A 27,176-nucleotide genomic window follows, 5' to 3' on the forward strand; every position below is an offset into this window, starting at 1 on the left:
ACAGCTAAGGAATTTGGGATCCTTCAGGGGCAGGATTACCGTTTCTCAGGGCTGGCTTAACCCAGCAGACTATATCTCTCTGTTTGGACAGAGCCCAAAGAGGCAATATAAAGTAATACATTTTTAATACCTGGAAGACAGAAAGCTTAATGAATAAGTGATAAGTTGCTGCACTTTCCTTTTCTTAGAAAAAATAGACTGGCTGTATTTTTTAAAATTTTCCTTCATGGAGCATTTTTCTCCTGTTGCTCTTTTAAAGTATCCTAAAATGCTGAAATTTGGGACTGATTTTAGAGAAACTAAGGAAGTTATACCACTGCCATCCAGGCTGAGAAAAGGAAAGCAGAGATTTTTCTGGAGAGAGCTTTTGTGGATTTTGCTAGTGGGTAGGGAGGGTCTGGAATAGATGAGTGATTGCTCTACTGCTTCCAGCAGCATCTCCTTAGTAATGTAGCACAGGAGACCCTAATGTGTGCCTGCAGAGACAGGGGCACACAAACAGGTACAGCAATGCTCTCATCATCAGGTTAACAAAACTCTGGTGTCTCCCAGGTCTCACACCTGTGTTTTGCTGGCAGCATAAGCCAGTGAAAGCTTTTTAAACAAGCACAGTTAGTCTGCAGTTTAAAAAGAAGAGTGGGGGTGGGATTTTATCACTGGCCACCAACACTCTGCTGACATGGGTCCCATCCTTGATCTCTAGCAGTATCCAGGCTGGGCAGTGCTAAGCCCTTTGGAAATCCAACAACCACGTTTGGAGATCACCTCCTGTTTGAAAGGATGGTTTCGCTGCAGTTATGGCATGATTCCAATCTGGATAACTCTGTTCTACCTGCTTAAAATCCCTCCCCCACATTTTCCTGGGTATGGCATGAACCCCTCCTGTTCTGCATTGCTGCAATGTTCCACTTTCAATTTCATACCACCTACTTGTAAGTTGATTTCTAGGTCATCTGTACCCCCATTTATTAATCAAGCTGGCTTCCTTGTAATTATTTCAAAGGATCTAAGTGTGACAGCAGTAAGTAAGTATGTGCACAGCCCTGGTGTGCAGTATCTCCTCTTGGTTTCTATCTGCATCACCCAGCAGGTTGTGATCCCTCCATATTCCTTTTACCAGTGAGGTTTGGGTTCATCCACATTAGTCTGAATTGACCTGTTTCCCCCTGTGACTGTCCTTGTTGGTAGTAGAGCTGGAAAGGCTGTCCTTGAGAAGAAGGGGGAACTGGTGTTCACTGAAGATGTGGAATCCACTCAAAACCTAGGGATCTGTTCTGTACATAGGCATTTCCTTCCACAGGTGGCTTGCTAGAGAATATTATCACAGAGATTATATTTTGTGACTCAAACTTCCACACAAAGTCTGTATGTCTTCTTTCATATTTATTTTATTTTTTTTTTCCTCCCTCTTGGCATGTCAGTATTTTCATTAATGCATCAACAACACAGGAGCTTTGTTGCTTTGTCCCCAGTATTGTTTTCTTCACACAGACCTGAGAACTGGGAGATCCTTGAAATCTGTATCTTTTTTGTGACTTTCAGGCAGAATTGGGTGCTTCACTTTCCCCCCTGACTGCAAGTATTTCTCTTCACACTGTAAAATTAATTAGTTCTGGGTACTTTTCTTAAATCTGACTGCTGCTAACACTGTGTTTGTTTCATTAACAGATTAACTTCACAGGAAACCTGTCATCGAGAAACCTGACAGCAAGAAAACTTCAGTGAGAAGCTGAGGACAAACAACATCTCGAGGACAGTCCATGGGGACTGTACCAGATCCTGTGAGATCTGCCAAGCTTTCCCTGGTCTCAACTGCTGCAGAGGAGGAGCACCTGGGAGACCTGCAGCCTGCTAAGCACCAGCCCCAGCCCCCCAGTGGCGAGAGGGCCAGCAATGGCATCCCCTGCACACCGTCCAGCTCAGCTGGGGTTTGCTTGTTCGACCTGAACTGCGCAGGTGCTGCCAGCACACAGAGGTGCCAGCAGTGCCACACAGATGATGACAGCCAGCAGGAAGCCTTTTCTCCCAGGGTGGCCAGCACAACTGCAGAGGGGCATCCTGCAGATGTAAAGCCTACTGGTTGTTCCCAGCCAGCGGGCATTCAGGCATCGGCAGCGCCAGCCCTTGCTGCAGTGGGAGCCCTCTTGGTGGGGCAAGGACCAGAGATGATGCCAGCCCCCCAGAGCTCCCGGCAGTTTGTGCAAGGCAGCCAGGCTAAAACGAGCTCCCTGACACAGATCGAGGACTCTGCTTTGAAACCTCAGGGAGCTGATGATCAGCCAGCGCTTGAAGTGTTAAATTATTCTTCCCCCGATGATCCTGTTGGGGTTAATCGATTCTGTCATACTTCTCAGGCAAACCTTCTGCAAAGAGGGGAAAAAGACAGGGCAGCAGAAAATAATGGTTCTGCTGTGTGTCAGTCAGCCTTGCCAGCAAGGCAAACCACAGCTGACCTGGGGAGAGACCCGCAGACCAGTCTGGAGGCAAACAGTGGGACTGCAGACACGGCGCAGTTGCATCCCCCAGATAAAACTGAAGCAGTGCAGAGCAGCGAGGCACCAGCCCAGTCTGGCCACGGGAGTCCACATCCTGTACACAACCTGGACCCCATGCCTGGGAGTCCAAACCCCACCCAGCTTTCCAAATTCAGAGAAACAGGTACAATGACAGCTCAGCCAGAGAGCAGCCCTTTTACTCAGGAAGCTGTAAGCAGGACATGGCGGGATGCTGAGGTTCAGGCTGTGGCTACTGTGGAGAGCAAATCAGCTTCCACCAGTCCCAGCATCTTTGCTGCCTTCTTAAAAGGGAATCCTCCTCCAGAGGAGAGGGAAGAACTGCATGTAATTTACCAAGGAGGTATGGGGCAGAGCCAGGCTGCACTTACTGACAGTTTATCCTCACAACAAAAGTACCCATCTTCTCCTGGTATCACATCAAAATCGACTCTTGTGGCTGTGACTGCTTCAGCCCAAACCCAGCCTGTCAAACTGCCTGGGGTCCCATCTGATGTGGCATCTCTAGGATCAGCAGATAATGCAAAACCTGTTCTCCCCTGCTCCCCTGCAGCTGTTACCTCCCAAGGAACATCTGTGGGTGATGCTGAAATGACCAGTACAGCCCGTGATGTCAAGGATGCTGCTCAGCTGCCAAAGGATGCTCCAGTCCCACCAAAGCCCACCCCAGTTGAGCAGCTTGGAGTTGACTCCAGTAATCACACTCCATCACAGGCTGTGAGTGGCACTGGTGAGCCAAGCACCACTTCCACTGATACTGTCCCAAAAACCCAGAACAACGTGCGAGATCTCGTCCCTCCTGCAGGAAGCAGCCACTCACCTTTACTCTCTGGCAAGGACACTGAAGTCAAGCAGCAGGAGGTCCTGGGCAGCTCTGAGCAAAAGCCTGTGCAAAGCAATGGTGCGAGTCAAGGGCAGGCCAGTCCTAATCAATCTGTGGTAAAAACAAAGGAAGAAGACTTGGTGGTGCTTGATTCTAAAGGAGGACTGAATGTTGGCAGCCATCCTGCCACTGTCCATGCAAAGGCGTGCTCACAGGATGCAGGTGAGGAGAGCAGAGGCCACGGAGACAGCGGCCAGTCTCAGATGGCTGGTGGCCAGAGCCTACAGGCAGGACTGATGCCTGAGCTGAGTGTGAGTTCTGCAACTCTTGCCCCTCCCATGGCAGCATCAGCAGCTCCCCAGCAACAGGGCCCCCAGGCCAGGGAGTCCAGACACGATCTCCACACTGCAGTGATTCCTGCTTCCTCTCAGGCTGTGCCAAACCTGGGGGAGAACAAAAAGCACTCCACCCCAGCCACGGAGGCGAAAGTACAGGTGAAGCAGTCCAAACACGTCAGGGATGTTGTTTGGGATGAGCAAGGAATGACGTGGGAGGTTTATGGCGCTTCCCTCGATCCAGAATCCCTGGGAATTGCCATCCAGAACCACTTACAGAGACAAATACGGGAACACGAGAAACTGATCCGGGCCCAGAACAGTCAGACCCGGAAATCCATTTCCTCAGATACATCCTCAAATAAAAAACTGAAAGGGAGGCAGCACAACATGTTCCAGTCCATGCTGCAGAATTTTAGGCGTCCTAATTGCTGCGTCCGACCTGCTCCCTCTTCTGTGTTAGACTGACATGGTTTGCAGGGGTGCCTAAATACCTGCAGTGGAGAGAATCCCTCCCCTCAAGTCCTGCTGTTTGGTTGTGTAATTGGGGTTGTGATGCAACAGTGGAAAATTATTCCCCTTTGTTTTCTGACTAGCCACATGCTCCATCCTGCCATTATTATTGTCACAGCTGGTGTATTTCCACATTATGCCCCAACCTTGACTGCTGTCAGATGAAAAGCTAGGCACTTAGCAAAAGCACAAATTTCAATTGCCACCTTGCTGCAGGGAGAGCAGCACCTTCTGATAAAACAGGAAGCAGAGGGATTGTCAGAATTATGGGAATTTATTTATGTGCATTATGAGGTCTTACTCAATGGGATGGACTTGGGGAAGCTGAGGGAGGTGGAATTTAGGTTCAACAGCTGTAAAGACCTAACACAAGACATCTTTTCTGGTTTGTAAGTTACATGTGCTGAGGCAAGTCCACGAACAGGCTATGGACACTGATCACTGAGCAGCCTCCCTTCTGTCGATACTGTGGGCTCCTGTTCTCAGGCAAGCCCCAGGGAGCCCGGTCTTCCCCTCCTTTTGAAATGCAGAACCAGGCAAAGAATGAGGATCAAGACTGAAGGATTCTCTTTGGGAAAAGCTAAGTCAGTGGGATGCTGATGGCCAGAAGGGGAGGTGAGAGAGATGCTTTTTGTCCCCTGCAGTGGCCACTCTTAAGGTATAAGCCGTTCGAGGCATGGGAGAGCACATCAGTAGATGGACCTGCATCCAGCAGGATGGTGCCCACCCTTGCTCTGGTACTCCTGCCAAGTCTTTAAAAAGCAGGGAGTCATTCTGCCTCCTCAGGCACAGTGGGCAGCCCCTGCTCCCAGCCTCCCACAGCGCTGAACACCTCTCTTCTAAATCACTCTTCAAATAAAGTGATGTGGATCTTTCTTCTCTCTCCAGAGATGCACAGTAATGTTTTCCTATAGCAGCAGGCTTTCCTGTGAATTGGGGTCCATGAGCCTCTATGTCTAGTGTGTTACACTGATATTATTTTTCCCTTTTAAGTACTTAGCCAACTCTACTGGGTTTTTTTCAGTATTTTGGTGCTTTTCTTGCTGCCTTTCATAACCTGAATACCATTTATTTAGTCTGTGTGTTATTTAATTTTACCTAATGCTCTATATTATGAACCATTACACTGTTAACTTGAAAAATTTGCAGCAGTACTGAAATCTTGAGACAATCTTTGCTGTATTTCTGAACTTAGGTGTAGAAACTGCTAATAAAAGGTAGCTTAGTGACTGTTTCTCCAGAAGTATGATATACAATAATGTCTCAAATATATGTTGGTCTCATTTCTCAATACTTTTAAACTTGGGAAATGTGTTTCCCAGTAGCTTTGTATTTTGTCCACTAAAGTTCATTATGGGAGGCTGGGGAACTCCTGCAGTTTGTAGAAAATTTAGTTATTAATCCCGCAAAGCACTGATGATTTGGATATTGTAATCCTGCAGAGTACTAGAGTTAAATAGGAGATACTTTTAGTCCATTAAAGATTTTTCATGAATCATGATGATAATTTATTTCTGTTTCTAGTACCACACACCTGACTCGCTCTGTAGCTCTTACAACTTACTCTAAATCTTGCAGGTTTACACCATGTAAATGAGTATTAGGATCTTTTTTATTTTCTTTTTTTTTTTTTTCTGTCAACCTGAAGTGGTCCCTAGTTATTTAGGAGGCCAGACTTCTTGAGTATATCAACTGCCAAGCTTTCATAGTAGCTATTTGGGGTCAATTTTTCCCCAGCAGAAAAGTAAAATACTGTAAAATACAACATTTTAATCCACTGCAATGAAAAGTGTTGCCCCTAAGCATAGGACTGAATTGACTTGTAGTTTTCCTCAGATATATACCAGGGGGCTTTATGTCACATCCTTGTTCAATTTCTGTATGTTGTTTCAAGTTCTCTCCTACTTATGGTGCTGAGTTTTTAATTCTGAAGCACCACATATGAGAGTGTCTTCCCATCTCTGCCTACCAGGAGGAAAGTCTTCAACCTTTTTTCTGTTAGTACTGCCCTGTTAGTTAGTTTCCACCCCCTTCCTAGCAGTGTCTGAGATGTGAGTTTCATGTGAAATTTTGTGTGGGATTAATATTGACAGTATCATTAGGTCAGGTTAATTGACAAGTTCAGTGTCTCTTCCCACATTGTGTCCGTGTCAGCCCTGACGAGGTTCCCCAAGTTGTCTGCAGTTTTTGCTGTGTCCTGTCCAGGTCCAAGGCTCTGTGCTGCATCTTTTGCTTCCCTTCTGCCCCTTCCCTTGCTAGCTGTTGCCCAGCCTGTCTTCCTCTGAAGCTGTGTCCCTTGGCTCAGCTTGCGTCCCCCTCTGCATTTCCCTTGCTGTAGCTGTGAGCCAGCTTACTCTGAACTGCCCCTTTACAAATATGCTCAGTCTGGATATGCAAATGGATTGTCCTATTTTTTTCTTCCAGAGGAGAATAAACAGCTGTCATTCATTCACTGATTTCCATAAATTTTATCCTTCAGCTTCAGCTCTGCAAAGTATTTCTAGGACATGTGTATGTGTTGCTTTATTGAGACCAAACTAGGCTTGGCAATGAATGAGCTGGGGCAGCACTGGACTTACTGCTTTTTTGCAAGGAATGAGAGATATCCCCTGGTTCCTTGCAGCTTCTTTCAGCTGTGAGTCTTCAGTGGCTGGACCACCCTCCCTTCCCAACACCAAATGACCTTCCTTCTAGGAAAATTTCACCAGTGCATTCATACTACAAAGCGCCGATGGACAAGTTACTGAGTGGGCTCATCTGAACAGCTGCATGGGCCTGACTGAAACAAAATGAAGTGCTCAGCCTGTGTTCTGGGCAAATACGAGTGCAAAGATGGAAATTGTCCATGGCACTGTCTGGTGGCTGCAGAAGTCCTGCAGATGTGTGTTGGTAGCCAAGCAATAAAGTGCCAAAAGCCAACACATAAAAATGAGTCGATAATCACCAGCACATCTCATGGAAAATATTTTAGGTTTTGACTGTGCCTTGCTAGGGCAGACTGTAGGCAACTCACTAGTTTAACACTGGTGATTAGTGCTTTCTCTTGCACACAATGTCTAGGTGACAGTGTGAATCCTCACTGATGACAACATCTTTCACCAACAGCAAAACAACCACATTTGGGGGTAGCAATTAGCAAATATTGCATTTGATAGCAATTACGCATTTGAGTGGGCTTGTAGCAGCCAAGAAAGGCTTTTCTGGGTGTCAGTCTCAAAAATGAAAATGTGCTTGTAGTAGTGATGTGGCAGGTTAGGGGGAGATGATCCGTGTGCCACCACCCCATTATTTTTCTCTGCCCAATGACTCAGAATCACATTGTATTTGGATGGGTAACAACAAAGGATATCCATTTGGGCTAATAAAAAGAGGGTTCAGAACAGAAAATGCTTTGTCATTCCCAGGAGCAAATCTATATAAAAAAAAACCAAACCTGCCTAGCCAGTTGAAGTACTCTTAAATTCATTTCTTTGCAAGATGAGAGACTTTGGGAAACAAGCTCATTGTCAGGAAACCCCTCCCTGCCAGTTGCATCTTCTAGGAAGGCTGATTTAGTAAGAACCATTAGTAAAAACAGTGAATAAGAATGGAAGATTTGCTTCTAGTTTCACTTAGGGGGCTTTCCACTAGCTAAGATGAGAATAAGCACATTTCAGTGTTACCAATACATACCTGAGTTGAAGGAGCATCTCATTGCAGGCAGTTTGTAATACAGTCCTGGATTTCATGTGAGGCTGTGATACCCATGTGAGTGTGACAACCATGTGTGCACTTGGTTGAGATCTGCCAGTTTTATGTTGTTTGGGCACAAGTGCTGAAGTTCTGCCTCATTTCTGCTGACTTGGTTTGGCAAAAAAGAGTGGAGAAGGAGCTGAAGGGACAAGAAGGGGAATATCTGTCTTCTCCATTTCAGGAGAAGAAAACATTGTTTTGAATACAGAAGAGGAAATTGCTGAGAAATATGGGGAGGGAAGGACAAAAAGAAAAATAAAATAAAGCTGGTGTAGGTGCTTCACAATGAATTCCCATTCCTATGTTTGTTTTGCCCACTTGTTTTCTGACCTCACCTGGCTTTTTTTATTAGTTGGTGTCCCATGTCTTTTAGGAAAATGAATATTTCCAAAGGCTGTATATTTTGCTGGTATTTATAGATATATCCAAATAGGATTCAACAAAACCTCTAAGCAGTCAACTTGTTTATTACTGCCACTAAAACAGAAGAGCTTGTAAAATGCACTGTTTGAAGTATATTGAAGGGATTCAAAATTAATACATGCTCTAAAGACAGCACTACCTTTTGTCTTGAGTTTCATTACTATGTTGAAGTGTTAAAGTTAGAAGTGGAAATTCAAATGAAAATCAGTTTTGATGATGAATTCAGATTGGTTTTCAGTTTGGAAACTTCATGGAATTTACCATACCAGTGTTTCATTAGGTAGCTCAGTATGTGCAAGGTTTGTATGAAAGTACAAATTTTGTTAACTTATTAGCTCCATTACTTGTTCTGTGTCTATCCTTCTACAATTTTTAAAAATTAACACAAAATACTACCACAACAGAGTAACTTTCACACAGCTTGTGGGAATGGCTGCTCTGAATGACAGAAAATTGATTGTCAGACTCTTAGGGCTTAGAAAGTTAAGGGCTCTGGTTGGAGGGAAACTCTTCCCTCCTTTTCCTGAACTCCCTGTCTCGGTAACCCATCTTGGTTGGTTTATTTTTTGGAGTCTCTGTGATGCCTGTATGAGTGTTCAGTGGTCCCAAAGATATGCAGGTAGATCCAAATACTGCACACTACAAAATATCTCTGGTGCCATTGGATGCTGTGGTGTGACCCAAAGGTCAGGTCCTGTTACTTGAACTAGCTTAATATTCTCTTAGGGGCCTAAATTAATAAATGGGATTAAAATCCCACTTGAGTCACAGTAGATGTTTAAAAGGAAGACTGAAGTATTACAGCTGAATTGAGCCAAACTCAAAAACTTTTAAACTCTGAGATTTATTGTTTTTTCTGCTTTGTGTTTTTCTGAGTAGCTCTTCCTTCCTAGTTTATAGTGTGAATTTTGCATCAAATCCTGGCAAAGAAGATTTTGCAAAGTGAAACCTACTTTTCACCATTCAGGCTTCTTTAAAGAAAAGTGATGTTATTACTGAGACAAATCACACAGAGAGGAAATATTTTTTCCTCTAGGAAAACTCCTGATGTAGGTAAGCTTATGTGTGTGTGTCCCTGTTTAAAAGGCAAGTATATGTGTGCAGGTCTTAAGCATCACTCATGCTCTAATATGATTTTTTTCCCTTTGCCCTTCTGATTGAATGCTGGAGGCTTAGCATTTTCCACAACCTTGAGGCAAGTTTAAATGTTTCTCCTTCTCTGGTCTCTAAAAAGCAGACTCTGGGTGATAGGAAGCATCTGATCTCCTTAGGAACAGAATCATGTCAACTAATCCCCATTTGAAGTATCAGACCTTGAGTTTTTGTTAGCTTTCTGCTAAGACTGACAGTCCTTGGAGTAGAAATAAAAGACAAATCTGCTTGCAAAGTCTCCAGCAGTTGTCTGCTGCAGAATACAAGTCTCTCAGATACTTCCCAGAAGCTCTGCTATAAGAGGCAATCCTTCTGCTGGAGGGTCCTCCTGACAGTTCCCTTAGCTCAGTTCACAATCAATAGTTTCAAGTACATCAAAAGCAAGTTTAGACACTGCCCTGAAGAATTTCCATAAAATGGAAGAGAACCATTTGTGTGTGTTTGTGGCACATAAAATCACCGAGTCTGCATTGTGAAGTAAAGGTCTCAGTGACACTGAAGAGTATTGGGAGTTTCTACCCAGAATTAAAGGTGGGGAGCGTATCTGAACTTTTAATTTCAAAAAACTATGGCCATGAGTCAGCCAGCATCAGAAAAAAAAAACAACTTGGAGGCTTCTAACAACAGCTGTTATTGTGGCTTTATTAAATTTATAGTTACACTGATTGAACGTGATGTACTGTACAAAATAAAGCTAGTCTTAGGCTACCAGGTGTACCATGGCATTCATTTGAGACATACCAACAGAAGTTTGCATGTGAAAAGTCTTAAAGTGATACTAAAGCAATGTTACCCACCCGATTGAGTCCCTTAGGAATTTAATGTTTTGCTGTTTTACATCTGGTTTCCATGCTGAGTACAATAAAATGAGCACTGTCTTAATTATTCTGGGTCTCTGTTTGTAGGCTGACATGGGAAAAGAAAGGACTTTTAAGGATGAACATTCTGCCTGAATTTATGAATGTGTGTAAGAGCAGCTACGAAGGGCTTTATGGATTCAGGTCTGAGATCTGGCACCTCGCAAAGCTCAGCCTGCTGGTGGAAGCTTCCACGTGCAGTCCCTGCCGGAGAAGAGACCAGTCTGCTTCCTTCTGTGTAAGTGCAGTCGCCTTTGCACAGCTGCTCACGAGCACAGGCTCTTCTGCATCAGCTGCTGCTCCGCCCTTCCGCACAAATTCACTCAGCCTTTCAGCAGCCCCCTGCCACACAACACATTGCCCACCCGGCACAGCCACCCCTGAGCCACGCTGGAAAAGGCAGCTAACCCTGCCATGTCACTGCTGCAGCAGTGCCTGCACACCACACACAAAGCCGAGAGCATCGGCATCACCGTAATTATTTTCCAACCCAAAAAAGGGGAAGTTTTGTCTCGTGGTACAAAACAGCATAAGACAGCAGGTTATGTAAGTATTTTGACCTAGTGCTGTAACAGATCTGGTGTATCTATGTACCTATCTTCTAGAAGGCATGAGGACCCCACCTTGGCAACTTCCTTTACTATGATGAGAGGACAGGAGCAGAACAGACTGAGATAATGCAGTTGCATGGTGCCTCTGCTACCACAGATGTTCTGTCTGCTCACCCCAAGATGGAGACTATTCCCAAAAATAGTTGTTTGTGTTTCTCTATTTGTGCCTTGTAGTTGTCAGGGTGCTTCAACTAATTGCCTAGTCCTTCTGGCAATTGCAGAAGGTATTTTATTAATGAGCTTCGCTGGATTCCTTGTCCTGTGGTTCAGATTCCTGCATGCCAGTGTCTGCCAAACATTAGTCCCCAAGCTGCCAGAGTGGGGTGCTTCCCTGTGGCAGTCTGGTTCATTCAGCTCTGTGTTGCCATTGTTAAGGTCTCCTAGTAGGCAGGAAAGCTGAGGTCTCCCTTTTGTACTTCATCCTTGTAGCCTTGCTGCAGTAAGGAGAAAGCCTAAAGATCCCTCACCCTGAGGGGACTGACCCAGCAGAAAAAGGATGAGTGCAGAAATAAGCTACCATCCTATCAAACCAATGATGACCAGTGCACATTTTCTGGCTGATGCAGACTTTGTCATGTAACATGGCAGTTTCAGGGAGATGGTGCCTTCAAAACCAGAGAATAAGTCTGGCTTCTTGTTCAAACATCAACTGATTTACTGAGGATGTGAGCTTTCCAAACAGCCACACTACTTCCCTGGGTATCTATTTCACTTAACCTGCTAGAGAAACCGTCATGCCCTTAGGGATTCAAATGTCAGCAAAATCTGTGGCAGGTGTTTCCACTCACAATAGGCATTATTGTGAGGGAAGAGAAGATTTCCTCAGCAAATTTGAAATTACTCCTATAAGAACTATAAAATTACTAGTTTGGCTAGCCAGTATTTTAAAACATAAGCACTTACATCTGCAACTTGAGTATTTAAAGAAATACGACCTCATTGGTGAGAAGTGTAGGGTGCTCTTATCTCCTACTAAGGCCAGGTCATGGAGACCAGTGGATTGACATGTTCACAAAGCAAGTCACTGTTGATGAGACACCTATATCCAGTGTGACAGTAGGTAATTTATTGTAGGTAGCTTTCAGTAGTAATGACAGTGCAGACAACCAACAGAAAGCTGCCAGTGCAAATTAGGAAATGGTGATTGTACGGTGATTATATGGATGGTTAGCAGGACTAGGGAGGTGATCACTCCCCTGAACTCAGTGCTGGTGAGGCCACACCTTAAGTGCTGTGTTCAGTTCTGGCCTTTAAAATGTCCATCTAGGTGCTGGAGTGTTGGGAAGGATGAAAATCTAATAGAAAAGTTTTACAGATATGAACGCTTAGCAGAAGGTTCTCTAGAAATGAAAGCAAGCTTTGATATATGAAAAATGGTTTTGGGGCCAGTTGTTGCTGAAACAGCTAAGAGAATAAAGGTTTAGTCCTGTTGGAAGGTTTAGAACAAAGGTTTAGTCAATTTGGAAGGAGGTTTTAAGGCTAAGGTCCAACAGGTTAAGTGGTCTTTGAACAAAGCATGTTTTCTACCATGTAAAAAAGCATAGGTAGATAGAAAGATGTCTTTTACCAAAGCAAGAAGAATTTTTGACTGCAAAACAAGTTTCAGTGTTTAACATGTAATTACTAACTCACATGATTGGTTAGTCACTAACATAATACAGTAATTTTAGAAGTTTTGATAAGTTATATGTAAATGTAAAGGTATTGTGTGTCATGCTGATTGGTTGTTATGTATTAAGATGCTCAGCAAAGAAAAATATATAATGCATTGTAACCAGAACTAAAGGGAGCTTCAGGGCACACAGCTTGCCTATAGCCAGCAGCTGTAGGCTCACCCATGACCCCCAGCTGCTGTAACCTAGTCTATGCAATAAACAGTATTTTAAAGAAGAGCTGTCTGAAGTCCCCATCTCTCTGTCAGGCTCTTACACTGGAACATGTCCAGAGAAAGGCAAGAAGGCTCGTGAAAGGTCAGAGAACATGTTTTATGTCTTATAAGCAGCATCTGAGGGAGCTTGGGTTGTTTTGTCTAGAGGAGGTTCAGGAGGCACCTCATCCTTCTCTACAACTCCCTGAAAGGAGGCTGTAGTGAGGTGGGCACTGGTTTCTTCTGCTATGCCTGCAGTGTGAGGACCAGAGGAAATGGCTTTGAGACACAGGAGATTCAAATTAGATATCAGAAAAATATTTTCCACTGTTAGAGTGGTCAGGCACTAGGATAGGTTGGCCAGGGAGGTGATGGGGTCATCATCTCTGGAGGTGCTCAACAGGTGTCTGGATGTGGTGCTGGGTGATGATTTACGAGTTACCATGGTAGTGCTGGGTAGATGGTTGGACTTGATGATCTTAAAGGTGTCTCCCAACCTTGATGATTCTAAGACTCTGTGGTATGCCCCATTGTTATTCGTTATATTTCAGCAGTGGAGTGCTTGTGTCACAAGGCACATCTTTTTCTAAAGTGTCCTTTGCACTTACAATAGACAAATTAAGTGGGATCAGCTGCTTGGGAGAGCGGGTGCCAGCCTACAAAAGCATTTGCCTTTGCTGTGCCATCTTAGTGATGAATTAACTTTCTTTTTAAAAAAAGTTTTCTAATAGCCTGCTGTGGACTGCAGCACAAGGAAGGGATTTGGGTCATTCATGCTGAGGTTTTGCCTTAATTCCATAATGCTTTTTATTTCTTTTCCTAATTAGAAACCTGCTCATGGCACTGTTTTTTCTCTCAATCCACTTACATAACATCAGACATAAGTGAGCTGAGCAGTTAAGGACATTTTTCTCATGGGCTGGTGAAAAACACCCTGGCAGCTGGAGCACAACCACTCGGCACCCACCTTTCCCTCAGCACTTGTTGGAGAATGGCTGGTGTGCAGGAATGTCTGCTGGGTTCTGCAAAGCCCCCACGTCTGGCCTGAGCCAGGAACTGCTGGACTGTATCACCCTGGCTGCAAGAAGGAGGGGAGACCAGGTCTGCCTGGGAACTGGCAGAGGTGAGGCCATCCCCCTCCTGGGGTTGGGAGCTCCTCATGTTTCTTCCCTTCTTGTGTCTCTTACTTCTTAAAGCTACTGGGCTGCCAGTCAATGAGAGAAATTGCTTAGGTTTAGTAAGTCTTAAGCTAGGGAAAAGCCTCTGGGGAAAATACTGTCTCCATGCATTGGATTATTCACCCTCCTCCTGGGCTCCCCTTAAGGTTTTGGACACTCTGAGTACCTGCTCTGTAGGCAGACGCTGGTGGACAGGCATTTCCTTTTTTTTCTGGCTGCAGGAGAGAAAAAATGGGGAATAAATACAGCTGACACTTGCTCAGGCTGTATCCAAATATCTCCCTGCACCCTGTGTGATTTCTTTGGCTATTTAAAGGAGAAATGCTGGCTAAGGAAGCTAAGATGTGTAGAGCAGTCTAAGTAAGCCCCCTGTAATGAGTCCTACAAACTACATAAGGCAAATGCAAAATATGCTCTAATTTTGGTTAGTTTCATGAAATATCCTTTATTACAGGTTTATCTCTTTGCCTTCACTGACATGGCCTCACTGCATCTTACATATTTCCCTGCTGGGAAAGTCTTCCTGGTATTCACCCTAACTTTCCTGCAGTGCAGCTTGTGCATTGACAGACTATAGCTCCTTCCTGCTCTCATTTTAGAGAAGAATAATGCACTCACTGTAGCTGAAGCTCTCTGGAAAGCACTGTCCTCTGCATTGTCATCTTGGGCTTTATTATCCTGGGAGCTGACAGTGCTGTCTCTCCTCCCAAACTCACTTGCCTTTCCAGCTTGGCTCAGTTGATGATGAAGGACAGCTCAAGAGTGAAGTTGTTGGTTTTCCACTCTCGTTTGCTCCTCGCTTGTTGGACATTGCTGTGAGTGATACTGGCAGCTGCCTTGCATTTCCTAAGGTACATTCCTGTGCTTTGGGGACATACCCTGATATCACTAAACCGAGTCCAAGCTACATGGACAGTACATGGCTTCTCCTTCCTGGGCTGGATGTGGGTAGGTAGCCTCTTCCCCATCTGTCACTCATCTCTCTGCCCTTGCAAAGCCAAAGCCAGGTTCTCTGGCCTGTTCCCTTTGGGTAGCACAGGTGGAGCAGAAAGCAGTCCTATTTATTCTTTTTTTCACTGGATATTTCCCTGAGGTGGCACACTTTCCAAAAGTACAAACTGCAGTAACCATCTCATAATGTCCATTCCTTTGCTTTCAGGAAGAAAATCTGTGCCATTTCATTTGTGTATTTTCTTTCCAGCCTGGCTCACATACAGGCTGGAATAACTACTGCAAGCTAATTGATGGCACTGTAGAGAGAGCCTCCAAAATTGAAGGCAGTCCCTAAATTATCCTAATTTCTTCTGAACTAGAAGCTGAAGCTTTTGTAGAACCTACCCCTGACAAAAGGAGAGCTATGTGGTATAGATGCAGCTTTTTTTAATAGCTACACATAGGAAGGTTGTGTCCAGCTTCAGCACAACTGGTCCTTTCTATCTCCAGTGTAGGCTCAAATAGAAAATGGGAAAATACCTTCATTGAATCCTCCCTCTACTGGGGCATATTTGTCTCTTCTACTTGTCCAAGCACATATATAATGGCACAGTGTACACAGTGCTTTTTTCTGGCAGTCTGCTCTGATCACATATTTTTCTATTATTGTGAGACATTCAATACCAGCCCCAGAAAGAGCTTTCATACTTCTTTAACTTGTTTGGCAAGTTTTGCTTGGATAAATTATTTGAGTCTTTCAGGGCTGTGACCTATTTCCTTAAAAGGTCATCTGCCCAACCAAAACTGCCACAAACTCCTACATTTCCTCATGCTAGGAGAAAAAGGACGCTTGGTTTCAGTGTCCTTGCCTGAGAGTGTAGCATGTACATTACATTTCTTTCTAATTACAAGTAAGTGTAATTAGAAAGAAAACCATTGTGCAGAGCTTTGCTTGGATAGTAAAGAGAAAGATCTGTGGAGAAAGGAATGGGCTAGTTTAAATGTTCCTTTTCCTGGGATGCTCCTTCCAGACAGATGAGCTATGTTTTGCAAAGGCATTTCAGCACTGTTAGAACAGTTTGGCTTTCAAAAATCAAGTGATTGACATGTTTTCCAAGGTGCTGCAATGTATGTGAAAATGATCTACAGCTCATTAAAAGGAAAACATCCATTTAGGTGAAAAGCCTCTGAGCAGCTTTTCTGTAAGATTGATTTCTAATCAGTGGTCTTGGCAGGCTGGACTTTACAAGGACAGCGAGAAAGGAGGTTCCCATCTTTCCTCATCTTTGCAAACACCAGGTGTGTTGGTGATGAGCATTGAGCTCAGGTGGCAGTAGAGGCTCTGAGAGCTGGGGAGAGAGCAGGGGCACAAGTGTTCTTTATTACTTGAGCAGGAGATAGGAGCCAGGAGCCTAAAGGCAGCTGATGAAGATGCAGTGAGTTGTAGCAGAGACTTAGGTATTACAGTGGGCTCTAAAGATCCCCCTCAGAAGAGATGGGAAAGCTTCCAGACAAGACTGTCTATGCTGCAGAACAGCTGAGGTAATCAGGGATGCTGCCGGTAAGGTGCAACATGAAGTTCTTGTTTCTGTGATGCCTTTATTCAAGGTTGGTTCAAAGGGTTGTGAAACTTTGTTAAGAGGAGAGGATGGAGGGTCTGATTGAGAGGAGGGACACAGACATGGGATATTGTGCTGTATGGAGTGTATGGTGTTATTAATACAGAGCAATTTAAAGCTTCAGGGAGAGGTTTTGATTCTCAGTGCAGGAATAAGGTGGTTTGAAATGCTTGGCTGAATTTAAGGGTCTTGCTTTGCAAGCCAAGAGTAAGAACAAGTAGAGGAAGGTCCAAAGAAAAGAGGGACAAAGAGCTAAGATTGCAGCAGTTGAGCCTGTGCCCCCACCAACCTGAGCAGCCCAGGGAGTGCAAAGTGGCTCAACTGTGTGGACTTACCAGAGAGGCACACAAAACTCTGTAAGGCCAGGCTTTACCCCAGAAGTTTTACTGCTTCCCTCTCTTTTCCTTGCCACAAGACACAGCTGTAAAAAGAAGTAAGAAATCACTGGTAGATTGTTCGCATTGGTTTTAATGGGAGAAGAATGCTTTGACTGAAGTTTGAGAGTTAGAAAAGGCAGATGTAGATTGATTGGGTAGCTTCCTGGAGTATTAGAGAAATGTGACACAAAAGCTTTTTCCTGTATAAAAAGGTATTGTCAGCACTTTTTTTAGCATTAAAGCTCTAACAGAAGAACAAAAGGGCGCTCTGATATTTTAGATGTTCTTGGCAAGCTGTATGGAATTGCCACACACTTTAAATGAGATCTCTTTTAAACAGAGCAGAGTTACTGAGTCCTCTGTCTTGTAGCTCTCATCATGGCCCTGCCTGCTGTGTTTACCAGGGACTGAGCAGTGCCTGCAGGTATACAGAGCGCACATCGATTTTAATGTTGCACTAACACACTGCACACAAACTCCATGACAGCTCCTGGCAGCAGCAGCACCAGCCACGGTGTCACATGGATACTTAACTCTTTCTCACGCTGTGCCTTTGGCATGCAGGGCCTGCAGTGGATCTGCCCTTACAAGAGTCCATGGGGGGAACAAATTTGGGTGGGGGGAAATGTGAGGTTTGGCTCTCCAGGCTGCAAAGATTGCCTGAAATGGTGCTTTCAGCATAATCGATGCGGCTGTATGCCGTAAACCTGCACGTAGCTCTAAATCTTTTCTTGCAGTGCAAATTAGTATCTGACTGGAGATTCAATTTTAAAGCTCTAAAAGACTTTTGGCAATAATTGTGCTCAGAGCTGGGTCCTCCCCTGCTGTTAGCTATGGTGCAGCACAGAAAAGCTGGGAAGAGTGAAGGTCATTTTTTCTTCATTGTTTGTGCAAAAGGGTAAGCCTCTATGCTTTGCTTCTAAGTGAAGCAAATCAAACCCTTTTCCCCTCCTAACTTTTAATGAGCTGTCAAAGCTTGACAGAAATCTAGAGGAAACAGCTGATCTTGGCAGGACTCTTGCACTGCACTACAATTTATAGTAAAGAGGGCAGCTGTGTTGGCCCAAGGTTTAGTTCTCACATGTCTCATTCCGGTGAGCGATGCTGTCTCTGCCTGCTGAACCAGCAAGGGAGGGGTTAGTCTCAGGACTGTGTCACTTTGTATGAATTCCCCTCAAAACAGCCAACCTGTCAATTGTGGAGGCAGTTTTAATTTTCACTTGTTTAGATGCCACTTTTATGGTAGGCAATTCTGAAGCCATTGGACATCAGGGAATCTTGGGGACTACTGTGTAGGTAGGTTTCAGCTCATGATTTATGCACCCCAGCATGGGTCTTCTAAGCCTTGCCCCTAATGTCTGAGAGAGACAGACAGCCTTCTTAATCTTGTAATTACCTGCAAGGTTTAGAAAAAGTCTTTGCTTCCATGTTGCTTGTAACAGAGGGTGCAGCGTTTGTTCCTCTTAGTCTAAGAGAACATTTTTCTCAGATGTGCTGATAGCAGGGGAGCCAGAAATGCTGCAGCCACACTGCAGGATGTTTTATAGCTTCTATACTGAGCCCAGGCATTAAAACTTTATTCCTTTGAATGCGGGAAGTGCTCAGGTTTGGGGTTTTTAAAGCCATGAGCTGTTCATCAGCTCATGGCCTGGACAAGGTGCAATGTATGCAACAATGCTGGCTGTCAGATATCACAGTGTCAGTGTCAGATCCCAGGAATATTATTCAATTTTAATCATTTGGGAATGTTTCACACAAGTCCCGTAAGTTCCAGCTCAGTCAGCCGGGTGCAGAAATTAGTTAACATGTTTTTCTGGCATATATTAGACAAACAATCTGTTCAGGTGGCTAAGACAGTGCCTTCTGATGATTAAACCTGCAGAAGACTTTCTTGTCACAGGGGTTTGCCATGTCTCAAAGGACACAACCTTACAGAAGATAATGCCTTCCAGAAGCTGAGCTTGCTCACCTCCCACAGAGCTCAACAGGGAGCAAAGGCCTCGGGGTTGATCTCCAGTAGAGACAGACAGCCTTGGCATCCCTTTGCTAAGCAGACAAAATGAATGAATGAAGGGGGAATCTCTGCTGATTAAATGCATTAAATAATGATGCTTCCTTGGAAGAATGTGTAAACCAATGTTTGTCTTTCGATTTTCTCAAGCACCTTCTGTACAAACCTTCAGTAGCATCACCAACAGCCCAGTGACACACCTCAGTGGTGGATGTGGCACCTCCACATCTCTGGTGCTGTGTGGGGACACTGCACAGCGTGTCCTCTGCAGAAGGGTGAGTGAGGCACAGCCCAGGCTGCCCTCAAGCCGTTCATGCTTTGGTTACTTTTCAATGTCAGCTTACATTCCTGCCTGGATCACTAGGAAAGGAGGTGGCCGTGACTTTTCTTGACAGAGAGCAAGGTTGTGGGAAGCCTCTTGGAGCAAATGTCCTGTTGCCTCCATGTTGGCCTTTGGGCCAAGCTATCCCTTTGCAAGGTGGACACAGCCTGGAAGCTGGCCAGCAGCCAGCTCTGCCTGGGATTTTTTGCCTTGCCTGAGAAAGCACAGCTCCCTCATGTCCAGGCCAGGTGTGATGTTATGTTAATGTGGTACTCTTCCTCGGATCCCGTGTGGGACTTGTAGAGATTTGGATGGAGAATGGATTTGCTTTTGGCTTAATCCCACCTCTACTTTACCCTTTCAGTTAGAATTTTCTCTGCAAGTCTTATCTCTAGCTCTGCTCCTTAACCTTAAGAGTTGATAAGACGAAAGAAATTCCTGAACTGTGGTCACTCCAGGAGAACCTTGGGCACCAGAGCACAGCAGCATTGCTCAGCAGGGAGATTCTTACCAGGAAACAAAATTAAGAGCTTTAATTCCCCTCTGAAAGGCAGAGAGAATCTGCACATACCTATTCTTCAGCATCCTATTTGGCTTTTAGTTCAGCCAGCCCCTGGACTGCAATTGCCAGCACTCTGGGCATTGCAATCGACTCGGACGACTGCCCTGGAATGTAATGAGACTGCAGTGTATTGAGAGTAATAATTCACATCTTACTCCTCAGCTGCACTGCATTGTCCTTTTGTATTAAAGGGCAGGGACTCTGGTTTATGTAGCTTCCTCTGAAGAGTCATATTGGGTTTGACTGAGTTGGATTTGAAAACAATAAAAAAGCATAGCTGTCAAACATATGTGGAAAAATAACCTCTTTCTTCCTGTTCTAATCAATGGGCTGTCCACAAATGCATCTGCAGCTTCTCATGTTGGCTTTTAGTTGATTAAAGATTTGTGTCTGAATCAAGCCCTAAGGGCCAAATTATCAATTGGAGTTAATGAACATGGTGTTATTGACTTCAACAAAGCCATCAGTCCTTTATAGCTGCTGGTGAATTAACTTTGAATAACTCCATACACCTAAGGTCTGAATCTTGACCGCTGACCCGTAGGTAGAGTGAGCTTTGTCCATTTTGGAGGAGGTTAGGCATACATCTTGAGACTGAAGCCTTTGTGAGAAATTCCACGTTCAGAGTTAACAGAGCTGAATTTATTGACTATTTTTTCACCTCAAGTTGTTTGTTTCACTGTTGTGTTTTGTTACAGACTTCCTGGGACTGCAGATTTGGAGAGGTGTAGGGAAACTACCCCAGGCTGTACAGTTCCTGGTGTAAAGGGGCCCTTTCCTCCTGAGTGACCTTGTTGTTACCTGAACACAGTCACTCATGAGAAGCTGTGAGAAGCTGACAGAGCTGTTAATGCCACCCCCTGCTGAAGTGCCCTTGATTTAGTTAGTTGTTTTCTTGTCATAGTGTCTATATTCAGGAGTGACTGGGGGAGTTTCTAGTTTGCTGTAGCTGTTTCCATATCTGGATATGACTTTCACAACCCCAGCTGGCAGAGCCAGAGCCTGTCACCTCAGCTCCCTCTGGTTCCTGGAGTCTCTTGGGAGTTTCCTTCCTCAGCACGTGCAGGGCCCAAAAACACTACTGTGGCCACGTGGCTGTGCCTTGGGGTCCTGTTGCTTCCCCTCTGCTTTGGGAAAGGCTGCACTCTTACATGCAGCCCTGATGTCAGTTTTGTGCCTGGTTAACGCATGCACTTCTCCATGTAAACCCAGTCCAGCAATGTGGTCTTACCAGGAAGGCACAGGAAGCTCCTCATAGCTACTATGCATGGGGCTGCTAATAACACTGAACAGAAGGCTTGGGGTGTTGCTAGTCATCATCAAATGACCTTTCCATCCCATTCTCATCAATGTAGATTGGGTTAACTTTTCAGCTGGCAGTCCACTGCTCTGGGTGAGCACATTACATCTCCAGCAGTGCTTTGAGGGCAGCTCATTCCCTTCACCACGTGTTGTCAGGGAGTTAATTGCAGTGAAAGTCTATGGTAATGGGCATTTAGCATTCCAAATTTCATGGGTCTGTTCAAGCAGAGATGGTTTGAGAGGCAGAGAACATCTGCAAATTCAAGCCTCTCTCTGAAGATGTGTCTGAGAGATAATGATGATCAATAATATCATAGCTAATAACAGCTTGAGGCATCTGGACTGATAAGAAACAGCCCAGCTGTGGAGACAGAGCTGGCATTGCCTGTATAGTCACTTAAAACAGGTGGAGGGATGGGGCAAACACTCAGTTTACATCAGTGGGTCTTTTGTCTCTATGCATGCAACATCGTCAGGAGATGTTAAAGTTTTGTCCCCTGTTTTTCTCCAGTTTTGTCTCCTGGGTATTTTTTACACCCGACTTGAGATACAGGGAGTAATGGGCTTTTTGGCAGCTCTGAGGGCATGAGTGCTCAGGGTCTGGATGTTAAAGCAATTAGAGGATTGTGCATGTGGAAGCAAGAGAGCTCCTCATCAGGAGAAGTCATCATTGTTTCAAGATCAAGCATTTCTTCTGTAGTTTTTCAGTATCTCCTAGTTTCTGCCTTCTGATTTCTAAAGCTTCCTGTCTTTTACAGCAGGTCTTCAGCTTGTTGCAGGGGAGGTGGCTGTCATCCATGATGGTGTGTGGAAGAGTATTTCATGGCTGAACTATACTGCCACTCTGCAGTGGCATTACTTGATCATCAAACGTTACTTGATCATCAGTGTCCATTTTTTGCGGTTTGTTTCAATGACAAGGAAAAAGTGTACTGCTGCCTTAGCTCTAAGCAGTATCTTCAATTCTCCTTAAATTTATTGTTAGCTGCACCTTATGTTACATGTAGAAATAATTAGATGAGTGAACATATGCTAGTTTAAGGCTTTAAGAGCATATTTTTACCTTCTCAGACGTACCCAGATTCAGGGATAAAGGAGAAGAACAAAAGGAAGTCCTGCGAGTCTTGACAAGTCATTATGGATTAGCTTTTTTAGTTTTTTTTTAAAGGACCAGCTGAGACTGTATTTTTAGTGTTGGATTTAAAGCATAAGCTATGAGGGTCTGCTCTGCACCACTCCCTTCAGGGAATTAATGAAGTTATCCCAGTGCTTTAATACCTAGTTTTGTTCATATCTGCCAAATCTTTATAAAGAATAAATGTCTTGCAGTGAAAATGTACTATGAAAATAGCAATTTTAAGGAGGGCATAAGTAACAGCAAGCCCATCATTTTCACCAGGCAGCTTTTCACTATGCTGAAACTGAGGTCTCAGACAACTGCATTTAGATTAATTTGTAATGTTATTCTTTCTGGTAAGTAGGGCCTTGAAAGGCCAGAAATGGATACATGAGGAGCAAACATTTTGCTCAGTGTTTATATTTATATATTGATTTCACAAAATTTTTTTCCTTGAGGATCATTTTGTTTTTCCCTCTAAATTCCCAGCAGAAAGAAACCCATCAGAAACAAGTTTATGCCAACTTTGAGGCCCAGCAAAAAAACAGGATATCTTGTCAGAAGCATCCTACAGGGACAGTCTTCAGGTGTCTGTCCTGCTGTGTTTGCAGGTGGGCAGCAGCACGTCATCTGGATAACACATTCCTCCAGCAGCAGGCTAGGCTGGACAATATATGGGTCCCAGAGCAAAAAGCCATCACTGTGGTCTCTGAGGACCTCTGAGACCTCAGCATGAAGCTCAGAGTGACAAATAAGTGCCCTGACAAATAATATATGATACGTTGTGTTGTATTATATATTATATATATATAAAATATTATATTATTTAACATATTAATCATATGTGTGACAGATGTCCTGTAATAGCACAGGAGCCATCTATCAGCACTGCCTGTCCACTGTTGTATCTGAAGTACCTTTGAAACCAGACAAAGTGTTTTACTGTGACAGAGGAACCCAGAGCAAAATTACAAGTCTCTTATAATTTTAACAGAGTAAAATAGTATAAATAGAGCTCAGACCTTTTCTCATTATTACCAAATCAGACTCTTTACTCCTTCCTGATGGCTTAGGTTGTTTTACTGTCAACATGATTTTCCTAAATCTTTCCACAGGTTTTCAGGTCTGGTCCAAGAAGGATTTTAAGACACATTTAGTTCTAATGCCAAGGTTTGAAGGACTTAGAAGTCCTGTTACTTCTATTTGAACTAGACCATATATGTTAGCAATAGAATCTCTTACACAAACCAAGCAGAGAGAAGTTGGTGGGTTTCTTAGTGGGAGAAGTATGATTTGACTGCAGAATGCAAATGCTACCAAACCATTCAGTCCAGGAAAATGTTGAACAGCTAGCAAGATATCAAGAACTGCTAAAATTTTCTACAGGTGCAGTCTGGCGGTGCTTCAGTTTTCTCTCCAATCCTGGAAACGAGAGACACTGGCTGCAGTGGGCTGGGAGTGTAAACACCTTCATTGCTGATTTTTAAATATTTGGCATTTAAAATTGTGAAGTGATTGATGCAAAAGCCCTCCAAGGTTATAGAGGTTCTGCTCACTCCCAACTCGTTCTCATTTTGTTCACATAGCATCAATACCTGGGAGCAGCTGTGGGAGGTCGGTGTCATCCAAACCTGGTATTTTGGCCTTTGGTTTGGCTGTTGAAAGAGCAAATAATACTGTGATTTAATGTTTTATACATATGCCCTTGCAAGCAAAAGTGGTAATAAATCAGCATTGATAAGAAGAGATTAACTTCATGGTTCAGTGGAAAGTGTGTCCAATGGGTATATAAAGTAATAATCTGAGCTATTCCTCTTTTGTTTTCCATTGAGTAACTTTGTGTCAGTACTGCCTATCTGAAATATTTAAAACATCACCAAAAATGCCATCATCTTCACGACAACACATATAAACTATTTACCTCTGTTTTCTGATTTTTATGCCTCTAGGATTTTTTGCAACTAGCCAAGTGATCCAGAAACTTGTAATTAGGATGTGGTAAAATACTGTATGTAACAGCAAAGCTGCTTTGAACACTTCAAATACTGTCAAATCATCATTTGTATTTTGTGAAAGGGTGACATGTTGGCTCTGTAATGCTTCTCCAAATTCTCCTTCATTTGCTGCAGGAAACTTCAGTCCTATCCTTCTTTCTATGGAAATTACCAGCTGAAAAATAGGTAAAAACTTTCGAAGACAAATCAACAAGGGGTAAAACACCCCACTGATATTTTTGTGCTGATCAGAAGTTTTGTTGGTTTCCTATTGTGAACCTCAGTACTGCTCTCATTTAGTACCTGGCAGGTTGCTCCTCTCAGACTGTAACTCCTGACACAGAGTTAGAAAACAGGTTTTTATGTTCCTGGACTGACTCCACAAACATCTACTACATCAAATTCAGGCTCTGTCTAGCCCTGCTCAGCTGTGATTCAGCTTCTGCTCTGTGTTGTCAGCAGAGTCAGATACAATGCATTTGGTTAATGAGCATGTTTGTGTGCCAATTGTAAGAGTGGGGCTCAGCCTGGCCCTTCCTTTTGTTCTGGTTTGTTTCTATCGCTGGGAACGCAGAAGGAAAAAATTTTTTAAAAGACAAACTAAACCTGGCAGAAATTTTTCCAAACTTTCACCTCTTGTTTGAACTAAGTGGAAAATGAGGACAGTGTTCACAACAATGAATACTTTCTAAAGTGAAAGGTAGCTTAAAACAGCAACAGATTTTGGCCTGTAAGTTCCAAGGTGAAGAAAACCAATTTTACTGACGTGATCTCAATACTGCTTGAGGTTCCAAAAAAAGAAAGCAATGTTGGTGGTACCAGATGAAGTCTCCTCCTTGTAGAATGGTCACCTCCATATGGTAGGAGTGAGAGCTGCTGTTTGGAGCGTCTGGTTTCTGTGGCTGTAGCATAGCAAAATCATGAGCAACTCTGCAACAAGTAATGGTGGATGACTCCTGTGCCAGCTCCTAACGGGAAAATGAAACTGTTCTTATGGTTCTCTAGTGACTGGCCTTTCTGTACATGTTACCAACATTTCTTGTTTTCCCTGGGTTTGATTCTTGAAGAAGTAAATAATGATTTAAGTAATTTTTTGCCAATGTGGAGGTTGCCAAGATACTAGTTTGACGTTTCTGCTGCTGCAAACTTTAGCACTGACAATAACAAAGTATGTGTGCATTTATTATACTATAGATCATGGAGTCATTTAGGTTGAAAAAGCCCCTTAAGATCATAGAGTCCAACTGTAAACTTAGTACTTCTAAGACCACCACTAAACCAGGAAGATTTTAGAATTAACATCTGAACTGAACTGGCGTGACTGGAATATGGCTGAAATGAGTTTGATGGTAGTCATTGAAGTCTGTCAAATATTGGGTTCTTTTCTACAGCAATCTTCCTTTTTTCCTTTCCTGCAATTTTTGTTTACTTGATCATTTAAACACTTCCCCTGGATGGTGAGAGAGGTCAGCGAATCTCCTCGGTCTGCAGAAGACTGATGATTAGTCAGACCTGTGTAACTCAGTCTTTGATTCACCAGCAGAGTCAGTATTTCTAAGAGTGTTTAGGCTTCCCAGCATCTTGGTGCTAATATGGCTTGGCCCGCACTAGAAGAACCATAAGTGTTCCAGGAGGTTCACTGGCATACTCTGCAAGTTTAAAATGCATTTTCTGCTTTTGGGACGAAAGAGGAAACTATGGAGCAGGCCTTACTTAGAGCAACGATTTAGTTGGCAACAGAAAGGACTTTTGCAGGAGAGCAGTTGTTTTTAGTGTTCCTGTAACCTTGGAGGCAGAAGTTAATAAAGGGAAAGCAGATGTAACTCCATTGTGCTAGGCTGTATCTTTTATTTAGACATTTTAGACTTGAACCAATACTGTCCATTTAGATTCCAATGTAAGCACAGTAGCATTGGAAAAAGAGTAAAGACTAAAAGGTTAGCTCTGCAGAAACCACCACTTGTAGGATAATTGGCTGTTAGTGCCTTTGGCTTGAGTATATTTTAATGACTATTATTTCATGGTTGAGCAGAATAAGGCAGCTGCACTGCTATACTTTAAAAGTTTTATTTTACTCACCAGGAAAAGTAAGATGAAAAATCTTAATGTAAATCTGATTTTAGCATGGGATCTGTGGCAGCTGCTGCTGGACTGTCTGCTGAGATCAACCCCCAAGCTCAGAGCACAGTCAGCTAGAGGAGGTTTCTCAAGGCCATGTCCAGTTGGGTTTTGAGTACCAGCAATGATGGAGGAACCTCTCTGGGGAACCTGTGCCAGTGTTTGAACTCTCTCACAGAAAGGGGAAAAAAGTATGTTTCATTCTGTGGTTGAATGGGATTTTATGTACTTACATTTGTGCCTATTGGATAGCACTGAGTAGAGTTGGGCTCCACCTTCTCTATCCCTTCCCCCCATATCAGATATTTTTACACATTGATGAGTTCCTCCCTCAGCTGTCTCTTTTTGAGGTTGTACAGTCCTAGCTCACAGTTTCTCCTTGTATGACAGATAGTCCATTCCCTTCATCACCTTCTGGCCCATCCTGAGGTTTCACTCCAGCAAATCCATATTTTCCTTGTATGGGGAGCCCAGGGCTGGACTCAGCACTCCATATGTGTCTCACCAGTGCTAGAGGAAGGATCACATCCTGCTGGCAATGCTCCTTGTAATTTCTCTTGAAGAATTTGGTGGGCTTCCTTGTTGCAAGGGCATGATGATAACTTATGGTCAGCTCGGTGTCCACCAGGATCCCCACGTCCTTTGCTGTACAGCTGCTTTACAAACACTTGGCCCCCACCAGGTACTGATGTGTAGGAATGTTTCTCCCCAGATGCAGGAGGAGTCTGCACTGTGCCTTGTTGAACTGCATGAGGTTTTGTTCAGCCCATTTTGCCTGCCTGTCGAGTTCCCCCTGGATGGCAGCACAAGCCTCCTG

At 43.9% G+C, this 27,176-nt stretch overlaps 1 protein-coding gene and 1 long non-coding RNA gene across 9 annotated transcripts in view; both read left to right on the top strand.

Moving 5' to 3' along the window:
* Positions 1 to 10,373, top strand: part of GPRIN3 (GPRIN family member 3) — a 62,268-nt gene extending 51,895 nt beyond the window's left edge. For all 7 annotated transcript variants that reach the window (XM_086888661.1, XM_086888660.1, XM_086888659.1 and 4 more), the window contains one exon: positions 1,669 to 10,373. In XM_086888661.1, coding sequence (XP_086744787.1) covers positions 1,761 to 4,139 — 2,379 coding nt within the window. In that variant the 5' untranslated portion in view covers positions 1,669 to 1,760 and the 3' untranslated portion in view covers positions 4,140 to 10,373. The remainder of the gene's footprint in view (positions 1 to 1,668) is intronic.
* Positions 10,374 to 13,935: 3,562 nt separating this feature from the next.
* On the top strand, positions 13,936 to 26,064 carry LOC147653113 (uncharacterized). 2 transcript variants are annotated; one of them, XR_015286770.1, is made up of 4 exons: positions 13,936 to 16,498; positions 21,889 to 21,933; positions 22,737 to 22,858; positions 23,363 to 26,064. It is a non-coding gene; the product is annotated as an uncharacterized LOC147653113 (long non-coding RNA). The 2 variants fall into 2 exon arrangements; XR_015286769.1 differs by lacking the exon at positions 21,889 to 21,933.
* The last annotated feature ends 1,112 nt before the right edge of the window (positions 26,065 to 27,176 follow it).

Source organism: Cyanistes caeruleus, chromosome 5 (assembly GCF_971803275.1).
Source record: "Cyanistes caeruleus chromosome 5, bCyaCae1.hap1.1, whole genome shotgun sequence".
In the NCBI taxonomy this organism is placed as follows: domain Eukaryota; kingdom Metazoa; phylum Chordata; class Aves; order Passeriformes; family Paridae; genus Cyanistes; species Cyanistes caeruleus.